The sequence below is a fragment of the Somniosus microcephalus genome, chromosome 4, assembly GCF_052327205.1.
Source record: "Somniosus microcephalus isolate GS21.2 chromosome 4, FLI_Smic_1.0, whole genome shotgun sequence".
Classification (NCBI taxonomy): Eukaryota; Metazoa; Chordata; class Chondrichthyes; order Squaliformes; family Somniosidae; genus Somniosus; species Somniosus microcephalus.
The window spans coordinates 49936089-49953442 of record NC_140990.1 but is presented as its reverse complement, the minus strand read 5'-3'; the positions used below and the strand labels follow the sequence as shown (position 1 = coordinate 49953442).

Sequence of the window (17354 nt, the reverse complement as noted above, 5' to 3'; positions counted from 1 at the left end):
CAGTTATGTGCTTGTATACTAATGTGTGCTTCCATTTCTGTGTTGTATTTCAGTTTTACAATAAGAATCGTTCAGTAAAGTTTTACAAGAAAAGTCAAGCCTTGTGATTTTTATGGGAAGATATCAAGTTGTTAGCTACCTGTCTAGCTCTGCATAGGAACGCGCTGCAAGGGCAGAATATAGAGGCACTGGAGAAGGTGGAAAAAGGCTTTGCAAGGATGAGAGGTTATACTTATCAGGAAAGGCTGAACAGGCTGGGGCTCTTTTCTCTAGACTAAAGAGAAGGCCGATGGGTGACCTGATCGAGGTCTTTAAGATGATGAAAAGGTTATATAGGGTGGACCTGGAGAAAATGTTTCCACTTGTGTTGGAGTCCAAAACTACAGGTCATAAATATAACACAGTCTCTAATAAATCCAATGGGGAATTCAGGAGAAACTTCTTTACCCAAAGAGAGGTCAGAATGTGGAACGTGCTACCACAAGGAGTAGTTGAGGCGAACAGCACAGATACATTCATGGGGAAGGTAGATAAGCCCATGAGGGAGAAAGGAATAGAAGGATATGCTAATAGGGTTAGATGAAGAGTGGTGGGAGGAGACTCGTGTGGAGCAGAAACACCGGCATTGACCAGTTGGGCCGAATGGCCTGTTCCTGTGCTGTAGACTCTGTAATTCTATGTAACTCTGTGTAACTATGTCTTCTGACTCCTGACATAGCTGGAAAAGCTTTTACTATTATTACCACAATTGTGCACCATCTTCCCAAAGATCTCTTAGCCTCTCTAATGGCTGCTTTTGACTCCCTCAATTGTGGGTGATATTTGTCTCTATTCTCCTATAAACTGAACTCACCTTGATCAGAACTGGGTTCAATGTAAGACAGTTCGGGGAGTCAGGCATCATTCACCCCTAGATCTACGCTGGCAGGTAATACCCCAGACGGTTCCTCAGTAAGGATTCCTCTGGTTCCTTGCCATGCATTTGTCAGGATACTGAAGCCCAGCTTCCTTACAGTTCACTCCCGGTGGCCCCGCTCCGCCTACAACCTTCAGCACGGTCAGTGGTGGAGTTCCACAGCGGGAATGATCCCAGAGTAATTGTCAGGATCGCACGCCCGTGGATGTTCCAGGTCGTGTATTTTTAGTTATCATGGTGTCTACCACATGCACGTCAATAAAACAGGGAGTTCCTGGAAACACGCTGCATGTCCTTCTTTATCTGGAGATCAAATGTCTGTTGTATAATTGTATCAGCAGTTAACAGGCTCCTGTGAACTTCTCCCTCTGCTATTTTAATGCAGACTTTAACCAATTTATTATAACCTGCCTTAAAATGGTAGATTCAGGACTGTCCCACAAACACGTTAAACATTCGTAGAATAATTACCAGTCATTTGTAGGCTGGAAACTTAAACCTGCTGTTTCACTTTCAGTCAGTTTAACACCAATTTCTGATTTAACAGCACGTTTCCAGCATTCACCGTTGTTCTTCCCAACTCTAAACACAGTTGTAAAGGAGTCTTCTGTTCCGTGTATAGGAGCTCTGAACCATGGAAGAGAGCGGCTGGGACACATTTCTTACAGGCCTCAAGATTAACCCGCACGGTGACTTTGCTGTCAGTGAAGAGAGACGAGAAAGACCAAAGTGCCATTTGCCCCTCTCAGTGTGGCCCTGAAGGACTGTGTCCAGGCTGAAGTTCTGTTCCCGCCGTACGATCCTCCCCCAGATTGTCCTTTCTGAGCTCCAGCCAGGTGATGCTAAACACTCAGGTGGGAAAGAAGAAAATCTACAACAATGTGTTTAAAACAAAGCTGATTTACCTGACATCTAACCAGAAAATTAAACTCCAGCCCAGTTATAGGAGTTATTAACATCAGCAGAAACAAAGTCAAACTGTCAGAATGAACATGGTTCAGTCCTGGATGTGATTAACAGCAGCAATAACAGCAAAATCCAAACCCTGCAGTGAATTGTGAACTCGCTGGTGTCTCAGCAGGTGCGATGAACGAGTGAATCCCTTCCCACACACGGAGCAGGTGAACGGCCTTTCCCCGGTGTGAACTCGCTGGTGTGTCAGCAGGTTAGATGAACGACTGAATCCCTTCCCACAGTCAGAGCAGGTGAACGGCCTCTCCCCAGTGTGAACTCTCTGGTGTGTCAGGAGGTCGGATGACTGAGTGAATCCCTTCCCACACACGGAGCAGGTGAATGGCCTCTCCCCAGTGTGAACTTGCTGGTGTGTCACCAGGGTGGATGACTGAGTGAATCCCTTCCCACACAACAAGCAGGTGAACGGCCTCTCCCCAGTGTGAACTCGCTGGTGTGTCAGGAGGTTGGATGATTGAGTGAATCCCTTCCCATACACGGAGCAGGTGAATGGCCTCTCCCCTGTGTGAACTTGCTGGTGTGTCACCAGGGTGGATGACTGAATAAATCCCTTCCCACACAATAAGCAGGTGAACGGTCTCTCCCCAGTGTGAACTCGCTGGTGTCTCAGCAAGTACGATGAACAAGTGAATCCCTTCCCACACACAGAGCAGGTGAACGGAATCTCCCCAGTGTGTGCGCGTTGGTGTGTCAGCAGAGTGCATGACTGAGTGAATCCCTGCCCACACACGGAGCAGGTGAACGGTCTCTCCCCAGTGTGAACTCGCTGGTGTCTCAGCAGATCCTTTTTGCTTTTAAAGCTCTTCTCACAGTCAGAACATGTAAAGGGTCTCATGTCAGTGTGAACAAGCTGGTGTGTCAGCAGGTGGGATGACTGAGTGAATCCCTTCCCACACTCAGAGCAGGTGAACGGCCTCTCCCCAGTGTGACTGCGCTTGTGTCTCGATAGGCCGGAGGATCGGCTGAAGCCTCGTCCACACACAGAACACGTGTACGGTTTCTCCCCACTGTGAACGGTGCTTTTTGCTTCCATGTGCAAAGGCCGATGATATTCCGGTCCTGATGAAGCAAGTTACTCTTGACGTGATGTTTAGTTTGAGCTTCCTGTCTGCAAATCCTCCCCTTCTAATACCCTGTAAAATGAATTCAAAACAGGAAAAAGGAAGCGTGAGAGAGAACCCACAAAAAAGGAAAGGCAGTTTGTGAAATTGTGCTCAATGAATCTGGTCATTTGAGGGGCCAGCACCAGAAACAAGTGACCATGAAAGCTATCGGATTATCATAAAAACTCAACTGGTTCAATAATAAGAACATAAGAAATAGGAGCAGGAGTCGGCCAGTTGGCCCCTCGAGCCTGCTCCGCCATTCAATGAGATCATGGCTGATCTGATCTTGGGCTCAGCTCCATTTCCCTGCCCGCTCCCCATAACCCTTCACTCCCTTATTGTTCAAAAATCTGTCTATCTCCACCTTAAACATATTCAACTAGCTGGGGTGAGCCCGGCGTTGCCGAGGCTTTTTCGAGGGCATGTTGTTGTTGGAAGAGAGAGAGCGAGCGACTGGGGGGGTGGGGGGCGGCAGAGAGAGACTGGGGGGGGGGGGGGAATTATCCACTTCTAACTTTTTTTAAATGTTAAAGAGAACAAAACAAAGATTGCCGCTCTCACAAAAGGCAAACCTGAAATAAAGATGAACAAATTAAAGTTGCTTAAAAATTTTAATTTTTTATGAAAATAGATAAAATGGACACTGCAAAAAATTTTAATTAGTTTTTCAGGGTCATAATCTTTGCTTAGCAGTCAATACGCTGTTTGATTTTTTAGAGATTTCACTGATGCCGGCTCTGTTTGTGGGTGGGGGGGGGGAAGGAAGCACAGTGCAGCCGGTGGAGGAGCAGTAAATGACAGATTGCAACATCGGGATTTCCGCAATAGGTTGCACATACGCCAAATCCTGAAATTGCAGTCAGTTTCAAAAGCAAAATGACGGCAAATGCTACCGCAAATTCTGGGCCAAAGTTTGCTTAATCACCGCCCCGCCGCCGAGCCCCGCTCTCCGAGCCCCGCCCCCCGCTCTCCGAGCCCCGCCCCCCCCCACGCTCTCCGAGCCCCGTTCTCCTAGCCCCGCCCCCCCTCCCGCTCACCGAGCCCTGCCCCCCCCCCGCCGCTCTCCGAGCCCCGGCCCAGCCAGCTTGAATTCCGCCGATTGCGGCTCTGGTTGCCGGGGTAACCCTGCCACCCCGCACTGCCGAGTGCCGCGCTCTCCGAGCCTCGCCCCCCCCCGGCCGAGAGCCACGCTCTCCGAGCCCCGCCCCCCCCGGCCGGAATTCCGCCGATTGCGGCTCTGGTTGCCGGGGTAACCCTGCCGCCCCGCACTGCCGAGTGCCGCGCTCTCCGAGCCCCCCGGCCTAGAGCCACGCTCTCCGAGCCCCGCCCCCCCCCCCGGCTGCGTCTCACCTGCTCCTGCTGCGCACGCACCCTGACCCTCGTGGCTGAGGCCGTTGCCCCGGGTAACGTGACGGGGGGTGGATGAGGAGCTTAGCAGAAGTCCTAGCTCAGGCCTGGCTGGGCAAGAAAGTCCCAGGCTTTCAGGCCTAACAAAAAAACGGGAAAAGGTAGCAAAAAGAATGTTCAGTTTAGAAAAAATATTTACAAATGAATGAAGTTTTTTTTAAAACAATTTAATAAATTCAATTTTATTTTGCTGGAAATGTATGTTTGAAAAGAAAGATGCAGAAAGCAGGAAAAAGAATGGAAGCAAGATGGCGGCCACTCACCTCAGTTCAGAAGGATAAGGCCCGCCCACACACGCACCGATTGGTCGACCGGTCAGGTCACCGAAGCGTAGGATTGGTCAATCGTCGAGTCACTCGACACTCAACTGTAGGACGGCACGCGCCAGGAACCCGCCGTCCGATTGGTCGACCTCGACGTCACACGGTCGCTAATGAGATGCTACTGAGCGGAACGCTGAACGTTTTTCGGATACCGCGGGCGCGGTTTTTGTCCGGCCGAAACGTAAATACGCCTATGACCGGTCCGGAATCGCAAGCTTTCTTTTGAGGCGACGCGCGCGTCGGTACGCTCTGTAACTTTCAAACGTATAGAACACGGACAGACAGGCACAGACAGACATCGGGACAGACAGAAGAGCCGCTTTATATATATAGATGACTCCGCCTCCACAGCTCTCTGGGGCAGAGAATTCCACAGATTTACGACCCTAGAGAGAAGAAATTCCTCCTCATCTCAGTTCTAAAATGGCGACCCTTTATTCTGAAACTATGCCCCCTAGTTCTAGATTTCCCCACGAGGGGAAACATCCTCTCTGCATCTACCTTGTCGAGCCCCTCAGTATCTTATATGTTTCAATAAGATCCCCTCTCATTCTTCTAAACTACAATGAGTACAGGCCCAGCCTGCTCAACCTTTCTTCATAAGTCAACCCCTTCATCTCAGGAATCAACCTCGTGAACCTTCTCTGAACTGCCTCCAATGCAAGTATATCCCTCCTTAAATAAGGAGACCAAAACTGTACGCAGTACTCCAGGTGTGGTCTCACCAATACCCTGTACAGTTGTAGCAGGACTTCCTTGCTTTTATAGTCCAACCCCCTTGAAATAAAGGCCAACATTCCATTTGCCTTTTTGATTACTTGCTGTACCTACATGCTAACTTTTTGTGTTTCATGCACAAGGACCCCCAGGTCCCTCTGTACTGCAGCATTTTGTAATCTCTCTCCACTTAAATAATAATTAGCTTTTTTATTTTTCCTACCGAAGTGGATAACCTCACACTTTCCCACATTATACTCCATCTGCCAAATGTTTGCCCACTCACTTAGCCTGTCTCTATCCCTTTGCAGATTCTTTGTGCCCTCTCCACAACTTGCTTTCCCACCTATCTTTGTATCATCAGCAAATTTGGCTACATTACACTCAGTCCCTTCATCCAAGTCATTAATATAGATTGTAAATAGTTGAGGCCCCAGCACTGATCCCTGTGGTGCCCCACTAGTTACAGTTTGCCAACCGGAAAATGACCCATTTATCCCGACTCTCTCTTTTCTGTTAGTTAGCCAATCCTCTATCCATGCTAATATATTACCCCCAACCATGTGAGCTCCTTTTATGTGGCACCTTATCGAATGCCTTCTGGAAATCCAAATGTCCTTCAGGGAAGGGAACATACCTACACAAGACTATGGCGTCTATGGGAGGAGAGAGAGAGGTGGGGGAGAAGGAGAGGGGCTTTATACATCTGCAACTTTGACAGAACCTCCCAAGCCCACGACCTCCACCACCTAGAAGGACAAGGTAAACCGGTGCATGGGAGCACCATCACCTCCAAGTTTACTAATGTAACACCCTTATTTAAAAAGGGCAGTAGACAGAAGGCTGGAAACTATAGACCGGTTAGCCTAACATCTGTGGCAGGTAAAATTTTGGAGTCCATTATTAAGGAGACAGTAACAGGACATTTGGATAATCATAATTTAATAAGACAAAGTCAGCATGGTTTTATGAAGGGGAAGTCATGTTTGACAAATTTGCTGGAGTTCTTTGAGGAAGTAACATATAGGGTGGATAAAGGGGAACCAGTGGACGTAGTGTATTTAGACTTCCAAAAGGCATTTGACAAGGTGCCACACAAAAGATTATTGCTTAAGATAAAAAATCACGGGATTGGGGGTAATATTCTGGCATGGATAGAGGATTGGCTATCTAACAGAAAGCAGAGGGTTGGGATAAATGGTTCATTCTCAGACTGGCAATCAGTAACCAGTGGTGTTCCGCAGGGGCCAGTGCTGGGTCCCCGACTCTTTACAATCTATATTAACGATTTGGAGGAGGGGACCGAGTGTAACATATCAAAGTTTGCAGATGATACTAAGATGGGAGGGAAAGTAGTGAGTGAGGAGGACATAAAAAACCTGCAAGAGGACATAGACAGGCTAAGTAAGTGGGCAGAGATTTGGCAGATGGAATACAATACTGGAAAGTGTGAGGTTATGCACTTTGGCAGGAAAAATCGTAGAGCAAGTTATTATCTTAATGGCAAGAAACTGGAAAGTACTGAAGTACAAAGGGATCTGGGGGTCCTGGTGCACGAAACTCAAAAGGTTAATATGCAGGTGCAGCAAGTGATTAAGAAGGCCAATGGAATGTTAGCTTTCATTGCTAGGGGGATAGAATATAAAAATAGGGAGGTATTGCTTCAGTTGTACAAGGTATTGGTGAGACCGCACCTGGAATACTGCATACAGTTTTGGTGTCCATACTTAAGAAAAAACATACTTGCTCTCGAGTCAGTACAAAGAAGGTTCACTCGGTTAATCCCGGGGATGAGGGGATGGACATATGAGGAGAGGTTGAGTAGATTGGGACTCTACTCATTGGAGTTCAGAAGAATGAGAAGCAATCTTATTGAAACATATAAGATTGTGAAGGGGTTGGATCGGGTGGATGCGGGATGTTCCCGATGATGGGTGAAACTAGAACTAGGGGGCATAGTCTTCGAATAAGGGGCTGCTCTTTCAAAACTGAGATGAGGAGGAACTACTTCACTCAGAGGGTGGTAGGTCCATGGAATATGCTGCCCCAAAAAGCTGTCGAAGCTACATCATTACATAAATTTAAAACAGAAATAGACAGTTTCCTAGAAGAAAAGGGAATTAAGGGTTACGGGGAGAGGGCAGGAATTTGGACATGAGTCTAGGTTCGGATCGGTCATGGCCCTGTGGGTAGCGGAGCGGGCCCAGGGGCCGTGTAGCCTGATCCTGCTCCTGTTTCGTGTGTCTAATTCTGTTAGATTCAGGAGATAGTCCTGTCATAGTGGATTGGCGGTTAGGATCAGATCAGCCATGATCTTATTGAATGGCGGAGCAGGCTCGAGGGGCCGATTGGCCTACTCCTGCTCCTATTTCTTATGTTCTTATGTTCTAAGCCACACACCAAATGTCCTTCAGGGAAGGGAACATACCTACACCAGACTCTGGCCTCCATGGGAGGAGAGAGAGAGGTGGGGGAGAAGGAGAGGGGCTTTATACATCTGTAACTTTGACAGAACCTCCCAAGCCCACGACCTCCACCACCTAGAAGGACAAGGGAAACCGGTGCATGGGAGCACCATCACCTCCAAGTTTACCAGCAAGCCACACACCATCCTGACTTGGACATATATCGCTGTTCCTTCACCAATCCTGGTTGGGAATCATGTAACTCCTTACCTAACAGCATTGTGGGAGTACTTTCACCACACGGACTGCAGCGGTTGAAGAAGGCGGCCCATCATCACCTTCTCAATGGGAAACTGAGGATTGGCATTCCACAAGGATCAGTGCTGAGACCACTGCTGTTCACAATTTACATTAACGATTTAGACTTTGGAATCAAAAACTCAATTTCTAAATTTGCGCATGACACCAAATTGGGGGGGCTAGTCAATACTGAGGATGTCTGCAACAAATTACAGGAGGACATTAATAAACTTGCAGAATGAGCATATAATTGGCAAATGAAGTTCAACACAGATAAATGTGAGGTATTACATTTTGGTAGGAAGAATGGGGAGGTCACTTATCACTTGGAGGGTGCGAGTCTAGGTGGGGTAGAGGAACAAAGGGATCTCGCAGTACAAATACACAAATCACTAAAAGTTGCGACACAGGTTTGCAAAGCCATAGAAAAAGCAAACCAAGCACTAGGGTTTATTTCTAGAGGTTTAGAATTGAAAAGTAGGGAAGTTATGCTAAACCTGTATCAAACCATGGCCAGGCCACACTTGGAGTACTGCGTACAGTTCTGGTCGCCATATTATAAAAAGGATATAGAGGCACTGGAGAGGGTGCAGAGAAGATTTACAAGGATGATACCAGAAATGCGAGGGTATACAGATCAGGAAAGGATGAACAGGCTGGGTCTCTTCTCTTGTAAAAAGGCTGAGGGGTGACCGAATAGAGGTCTTTAAAAATATGAAATGTTTTGATAGAGTGGATACAGAGAGAATGTTTCCACTTGTGGGGAAGAGCATAACTAGAGGCCATCAATATAAGACAGTCACCAAGAAATCCAACAGTGAATTCAGAATAAACTTCTTTACCCAGAGAGTGGTGAGAATGTGGAACTCACTACCACAGGGAGTGGTTGAAGCAAATAGTATCGATGCATTTAAGGGGAGGCCGGACAAGCAGATGAGGGAGAAGGGAATAGAGGGTTATGGTGATAGATTTAGATGAGGAAAGACGGGAGGAGGCTCGTGTGGAGAATAAATGCCGGCATGGACTGGTTGGGCCGAATGGCCTGTTTCTGTGCCATATATCCTACGTATGTACGTAATATATGTTGGCCTTGCTAGTGACGCCCACATCCCAAAAATGAATTAAAATAAATCTGCAGATGCAAAAGGGATTAAAAGCCGCTACAGAAATACTTCTTCCTAAAACAATATTATTTTACATTGTAGGGACAGTGTCTGTTTAGCAACCTGATCTCCCCCAGAATCCACCTCCCTTGACAGTCTCACATTGGAAATTGTTGGGTCCTCCTGGGCTCAGAAGTACTGGGGGTTAAACCCAGCAGCATCAAACACTCCCAGGGCAGGTACAGCACGGGTTAGATACAGAGTAAAGCTCCCTCTACGCTGTCCCATCAAACAGTCCCAGGGCAGGTACAGCACGGGTTAGATACAGAGTAAAGCTCCCTCTGCACTGTCCCATCAAACACTCCCAGGGCAGGTACAGCACGGGTTAGATACAGAGTAAAGCTGCCTCTACACTGAAGCCCGGCGCAGAGTAAAGTTCCCTCTGCTCTGCTCCACCAACATGCCTGAGCCCTAAACTCAGACGAGCGCCCTCTGCTGCCTGACACTGGTCTCAGCAGCGGGAGAACCAGGCGGCGGAGGTCCCGCCCCTCGGACACCCCGATTGGTTGGAGGACCCGCCGCCACCTCAGACCTGCAAGATCCGCCCGATCTCCCTATTGGTCGAAGCACACGTCAGTCCTCGCCCTGGAGTTGATGATGTGCCCAGTCCCGCTCCCTGCAGCAGACGCCGGGCTGTGGCCGCTCAATCATAGAAACATAGAAGATAGGAGCAGGAGTAGGTTATTCGGCCCCTCGAGCCTGCTCCGCCATTTAATGAGATCATGGCTGATCATCCAAATTCAGTACCCTGTCCCTGCCTTCTCCCCATATCCCTTGAACCCTTTAGCCTTAAGAAATATATCTAACACCTTCTTGAATATATTTAATGAATTGGCCTCAACTGCCTTCTGTGGTAGAGAATTCCACAGGTTCACCACTCTCTGGGTGAAGAAATTCCTCCTCATCTGTACTAAATGGCTTACCTCTTATCCTTAGACTGTGACCCCTGGTTCTGGACTCCCCGACCATCGGGAACATCCTTCCAGCATCTAGTCTGTCTAGTCCTGTTAGAATTTAAAAAGTTTCAATGAGATCCCCTCTCATTCTTCTAAACTCCAGCGAGTATAAGCCCAATCGACTCAATCTCTCTTTATACGTCATTCCTGCCATCCCAGGTATCAGTCTGGTGAATCTTCGCTGCACTCCCTCCATGGCAAGAACACCCTTCCTCAGATAAGGCGACCAAAACTGCACACAATACTCAAGGTGTGATCTCACCAAGGCGCTGTACAACTGCAGCAAGACATCCTTGTTCCTGTACTCGAACCCTCTTGCTATGAAGGCCAACATACCATTTGCCTTCTTAACCGCCTGCTGCACCTGCATGCTTACCTTCAGCGACTGGTGCACAAGGACACCCAGGTCTCGTTGCACTTCCCCTTCTCCCAATCTATTGCCATTCAGATAATAATGTTCCTTCCTGTTTGTGCCACCAAAGTGGATAACCTTGCATTTATCCACATTGTACTGCATCTGCCATGCTTCTGCCCAATCACCCAACCTGTCCAAATCATACTGGAGTTTCTCGGCATCCTCCTCACTGCACACACGCCAACCCAGCTTTGTGTTGTCTGCAAACTTGGAGATATTACATCTAGTTCCCTCGTCTAGATCATTAATATATATTGTGAATAGCTGGGGCCCTAGCACCGATCCCTGCGGCACCCCACTAGTCACTGCCTGGAAAAAGACCCGTTTATTCCAACTCTTTGCTTCCTCTCTGCCAACCAGTTCTTTATCCAAGTCAGTACCTTGCCCCCAATCCCATGTGCCTTAACTTTACACGCTAATCTCTTATGCGGAACCTTATCAAAAGCCTTCTGAAAGTCCAAATACACCACATCCACTGGGTCTCCCTTATCTATTTTACCAGTTACATCCTCAAAAAATTCCAGTAGATTAGTCAAGCACGATTTACCTTTTGTAAATCCATGTTGACTTTGTCCGATCCTGTCACTGTTTTCCAAGTGCTCTGCTATTACATCTTTTATAATGGACTCTAGCATTTTCCCCACTACCGATGTCAGGGTTACCAGTCTATAATTCCCTGTGTTCTCTCTACCACCTTTTTTGAATAGTGGGGTAACATTAGCTACCCTCCAATCCATGGGAACTGTTCCAGAGACTATCGAATTTTGGAAGATGACCAGCAATGCATCGACTATTTCTAGGGCCACTTCCTTAAGTGCCCTAGGATGTAGATTATCAGGCCCTGGGAATTTATCGGCCTTCAATCCCGTCAATTTCCCTCACATCATTTCCCTGCAAATACTGATTTCTTTCAGTTCCTCCATCTCATTAGACCCTATGTTCCCCGACATCTCTGGGAGGTTATTTGTGTCCTCCTTTGTGAAGACAGAACCAAAGTATGTATTTAATTGGTCTGCCATTTCTTTGTTCCCCATTATAAATTCCCCTGATTCTGACTGCAAGGGACCTAAGTTTGACTTCACCAATCTTTTTCTCTTCACGTATCTATAAAAGCTTTTACAGTCAGTTTTTATGTTTCCTGCAAGCTTACTCTCATACTCTATTTCCCCCCTCTTAATTAATCCCTTTGTCCTCCTTTTCTTAATCCTAAACTGCTCCCAATCCTCAGGTTTACTGCTTTTTCTGGCCAATTTATATGTCCTCTCCTTGGATCTTATGCTATCCCTAATTTCCCTTGTTAGCCACGGTTGAGTCACCTTTTTTGTTTTATTTTTATGCCAAACAGGGATGAACAAATTCTGTAGTTCATCCATGCGATCTTTGAATGTTTGCCATTGCCTATCCACCGTCAGCCCTTTGAGTGACATTCCCCAATCAATCCTACCCAACTCGCGCCTCATACCATCGTAGTTTCCTTTATTTAAATTCAGGACCCTAGTCTCTGAGTCAACTACTTCATTCTCCATCTTAATGAAGAATTCTATCATATTATGATCGCTCCAACCCAAGGGTTCTCACACAACAAGATTGCTAATTAATCCTTTCTCATTACATAATACCCAGTCTAAGATGGCCTGATCTCTGGTTGGTTCCTCGACATAGTGGTTCAGGAAACCATCCCGTAAACACTCCAGGAATTCCTCCTCCACAGCATTGTTACTAATTTGGTTAGCCCAATCTATATGTAGATTAAAGTCACCCATGATGACTCCTGTGCCCTTATTGCACGCTTCTCTAATTTCCCATTTAATGCCATCCCCGACCTCCGCATTACTGTTTGGGGATCTGTATACCACTCCCACTCACCCCACTCAGTGCCGAGGGCGCTCCGGTTTGTATTTTCTTTATGTTTAGCTCCCTGCCCGCACTTCTCTCCCCATATATAAACAAACCTCCTGAAGCTCACAGTCACAGGCCATCCGGGCTCTCAGCCGGTTACCAGGACCTTCCCCAGGCGGGGCCCCCGCGCAGGCGCGGTAGCGGCTCATTGTCCGCAGCAGGGCTTGCAGAGCATGCGCAGTCCGCCGCCCAGGGCTCGGATTTCCACACCGGCCTCAGCCGAGAATCAGCGACAGCTGCGGAGCCCGGCACAGGCCGCCAGCGCGCAGGCGCGGTAAAGAGTTCGATGGATGTGGGAGGGGTGGTCACCTGAGTATGCGCAGTCCGCCGCCCAGGGCCTCGGCCGAGAATCAGCGCCGGCCGCGGAGCCCGACACAGACCGCCAGCGCGCAGGCGCGGTACAGAGATCGATGGCTGGGGGAGGGGTGGTGCTCTGAGCATGCTCAGTGCGGGCCGGCGCCTGTGGAGGAGGGGCGGGGCCATGTGGCGCGTGCGCGGTGTCAGCCACAACTCGGCACGGCGGCCGGGGCGCGGGGGCTTATGGGTATTGTATCCTTTCAACCTGTGCAGCAGCTGGAGCCTGAAAATCAGCTTCACTGCCCCTGGGCTGGGAAAGGGGAACATGAGGCAACATTCTCCCTCTTACCCCTTTCTAAACTCGTTTTACAGGGTTTTAGAAGTGGAGCATTTACAGACAGGAAGCTCAGACCAAACATTACGTCAAGATCAGAAAAAGTCGCTCGATTCATCACCACCTGAACATCATCGGCCTTTGCACATGGAAGGAGAAAGCAGCGATCGCAGCGATGACAAACCGCACAAGTGTTCAGTGTGTGGACGTGGATTCAGCCGATCGCCTGACCTGGCGAGACACGTGCACCATCACACCGGGGAGAAACCGGGTAAAGGTGGGGACGGCGGGAATAGATTCAGTTCCCCGCCTGCATTGGAAGTTCAACAGCGCAGTCGCACCAGGGACAGTCCGTTCACCTGCTCCGTGTGTGGAAAGGGATTTGTTTGTTCATCCCACCTGCAAACACACCAGCGAGTTCAACTGGGGAGAGGGCGTTCACTTGCTCAGACTGTGGGAAAAAATTCATTCAGTCATCCCACCTGCTGACACACCAGCGAGTTCACACTGGGGAGAGGCCGTTCAGCTGATCCATGTGTGGGAAGGGATTCACTGATTCTTCCACCCTGCAGACACACCAGCTTGTTCACACTGGGGAGAGACCGTTTACATGCTCTGACTGTGGAAAGAGCTTTAAAATCCCCCAGGATCTGAAGCGACACCAGCTTGTTCACACTGATGAGAGGCCGTTTACATGTTCTGACTGTGGTAAGAGCTTTAAAAGTTCCGGGGATCTGAAGGCACACCAGCGAGTTCACACTGGGGAGAGACCATTCAACTGCTCCGGGTGTGGAAAGGGATTCACTGAGTCATCCACCCTGCTGAGACACCAGCTTGTTCACACTGGGCAGAGGCCGTTCACCTGCTCTGTGTGTGGAGAGGGATTTACTGATTCATCCACCATGCTGAGACACCAGCGAGTTCACACTGACGAGAGACCCTTTAAATGTTCTGACTGTGGGAAGAGCTTTAAAATCCCCCAGGAGCTCAAGCGACACCAGCAAGTTCACACTGGGGAGAGACCCTTTAAATGTTCTGACTGTGAGAAGAGCTTTAAAATCCCCCAGGAGCTAAAGCGACACCAGCGAGTTCACACTGGGGAGAGGCCGTTCACCTGTTCCAAGTGTGGGAAAGGATTCACTCAGTCATCCACCCTGCTGAAACGCCAACGAGTTCACACTGACGAGAGACCCTTGAAATGTTCTGACTGTGGGAAGAGCTTTAAAAGCTCTAAGAACCTTAAGAGACACCAGCGTCTTCACACTGATCATAGAATCTAACAACACAGAAGGAGGTGCTTCGGCCTATCGTGTCTGTGCCGGCTTTTTCAAAGCTTTGTCCAATTTAGTTCCACACCCCAGCTTTATCTGCAAACTAGTCCTCTTCAAGTACATGTCCAATTACCGTTTGAAAGTTCCTGTGGAACCTGATTCCAGCATCCTTTCAGATGGTGTGTTCCAGATCTTAACAACCCTCTGTGTGAAAACAATTCTCTTCATTTCCCTCTAGTTTTAGCAACTATTTTAAATCTGTGACCTTTGGTTACCGACCCACTTGCCAGAGTGAACAGTTTCTCCCTATTTACTCGATCAAAACCCCTCATCATTTTGAACAACTCTATTAGGTCTCCTCTTAACCTTCTCTGCTCTAAGGGGAACAATCCCAGCTTCTCCAATCTCTCCACATAACTGAAGTCCCTCATCCATGGTACCATCCTGGTCAACCATCTCTGTACCCTCTCCAAGGCCTTGACATCCTTCCTAAAGTGTGGTGCCCAGAACTGTACACAAGACTCCAGCTGAGGTCAAAACCCTGCAGCTGTACAAAACCCTGGTTAGACCACACCTGGAGTACTGTGAGCAGTTCTGGGCACCACACCTTAGGAAGGATATATTGGCCTTGGAGGGAGTGCAGCGTAGGTTTACCAGAATGATACCCGGACTCCAAGGGTTAAGTTACGAGGAGAAATTACACAAATTAGGGTTGTATTCCCTGGAATTTAGAAGGTTAAGGTGTGATCTGATCGAAGTTTTCAGGATATTAAGGGGAACAGATAGGGTAGATAGAGAGAAACTATTTCCGCTGGTTGGGGATTCTAGGACTGGGGGCATAGTCTAAAAATTAGAGCCAGACCTTTCAGGAGTGAAATTAGGAAACACCTCTACACACAAAGGGTGGTAGAAGTTTGGAACTCTCTTCCGCAAACGGCAATTGATGCGAGATCAATTGTTAATTTTAAATCTGAGATTGATAGGGTTTTGTTACCCAAAGGTATTAAGGGATATGGGCCAAAGGCGGGTGTATGGAGTTAGGTCACAGATCAGCCATGATCTCATTGAATGGCGGAACAGGCTCGAGGGGCTGAATGGCCTCCTCCTGTCCTATGTTCCTAACTAGTGATTTGTAAAGGTTTAGTGTAACTTCCTTGTTTTTGTATTCAATGGCCCTGTTTACAAAGCCAAGTATCCCATACGCTTTCTGAACCGCCTCACCAACTTGCCGTGGCACTTTCAAAGATTTGTGAATATGGACCCCCAGGTCCCTCTGCTCTTGCACCCCCTCAAAATAGTCCCATTTAGATTATACGTCCTCTCCCTGTTGTTTCTCCCAAAGTGCATCACTTCACACTTATCCTCATTTAATTTCATCTGCCTTGTGTCTGCTCATTTCACAGTCTGTCTCTGTCCTTCTGAAGTCTGCTACTACTATACTCACTATTTACTATGTTGCCAAGTTTTGTATCATCTGTAAACTTCAAACTTGTACACCTATACCCAAGTCCAGGTCATTTATATATAACAAAGAAAAGAAATGGTCCTAATCCCGACCCCTGGGGGAACCCACTGCATACTTCCCTCCAGTCAGAAAAACATCCCTCAGCACTACTCTCTGTCTCCTCTCCCTTAGCCAATTATATACCCAAATCACCATCAGCCCTTTAATTCCCTCTGCTTCTCTTTTCCGAGTAAGTCTCTTGTGTGGTACTTTATCAAATGCCTTTTGAAAGTCTATATTAACAACATCTGCTGCACTACCTTCATTAACCCTCTGAGTTCTTTGAAGAAACAATCAGGTTAGTCCCATATCCAAGGAGGATTGAAAGATTGTCGTCGGAGCTTCTGCTGTCTCCACGCTAGCTTCCCTCAGCAATCTAGGATGCATCGCATCTGGACCGGGTGACTTGTTAACTTTGAGTGATGACAACCTATTTAGCACCTCCTTTCTATCCATTTTTATCCTATCCAATTTCTCTACTTCCCCTCTCCTCTACTGCGACATTAACTTCATCCTCTTCTTTTGTGAAGACAGATGCTCAGTACTCATTCAGTACCTCAGTGATGTAAACTACAGGCGGACCAAGTGATAGACAAGGTCGACGCTGAGCTACAGTACAGATGACAGACTTAGATCAGAGGTTCAAAGCGGTCTTTATTCACAGGCCTGGGGAGAACCTTCTGAGACCGCTCTCGGATCCGACCACCGAAAGTTTAGTGAGTTACATTCTTATACATAATCTTATCAGTCACATCCTGCCCTAGGGGCAGGTACAAATCTATCAATCATAGTCTCTAGTATTCCATTATATCCATTGCTTCTACCGCGTGTCATTTTTACCCTTCTCCCCATATCCCGCAGTTAATCATGTTTTTTGCTTGTTTGACTTATACCAACTCCTCTCTCACCATGGCCTTCTTCTTATCTACTCTTGTAGCCTGGAGCCACAGTCATCCATTGTCCCTGCCAGATGGTCTGGCTCAGTAACATGTTTTCACAAGATAACAGTTCTTGTTCAATTGGCCTACTGTTCCGAACCATCTCTGCAAAGCACAGATTCTGACCTTGTAACCTGCTCGTGTTACTTCTGCAAGGCAAGCATATTTGTAATTAGTTCCACCAGACTTTGATGTAAGCCATTTTGTCTTTTAGACAACCATGTTGTAGCTTCACAAACAAGCGAAGGCCGCCTTGTTACTCAATTCTTATGTATGTTATTTTGTATACGTGCTGCCTTGCCTGGCTGAACAGGCATCTTCCCCAATCTTCCCATGAGCCTCTCAGTCAATTAATCATGTTTTTAGAGCTTAGCTGGATAAATACAATAAATACAGACCTATATACCGTTTAACTCAGGGTATGAATTAAT

At 47.7% G+C, this 17354-nt stretch overlaps 1 protein-coding gene and 1 pseudogene across 1 annotated transcript; one reads left to right on the top strand and one right to left on the bottom strand.

The window, feature by feature from the left end:
* Positions 1 to 14490, top strand: part of LOC147118834 (uncharacterized) — a 50201-nt pseudogene extending 35711 nt beyond the window's left edge.
* On the bottom strand, positions 1772 to 12694 carry LOC147118835 (uncharacterized). Its single transcript, XM_085984637.1, has 2 exons — positions 12633 to 12694; positions 1772 to 3021 (listed from the first exon to the last, which is right to left on the bottom strand). Exon 2 carries the CDS (start codon positions 2919 to 2921, stop codon positions 1914 to 1916), a length of 1008 nt encoding a protein of 335 aa, XP_085840763.1. The 5' UTR covers positions 2922 to 3021; positions 12633 to 12694; the 3' UTR covers positions 1772 to 1913.
* Positions 14491 to 17354: the final 2864 nt, after the last annotated feature.

Coding starts and splice junctions, on each gene's coding strand:
- LOC147118835 (XM_085984637.1), bottom strand. CDS start 2,921: ATGGAAGCAAAAAGCACCGTTCACAGTGGGGAGAAACCGTACACGTGT.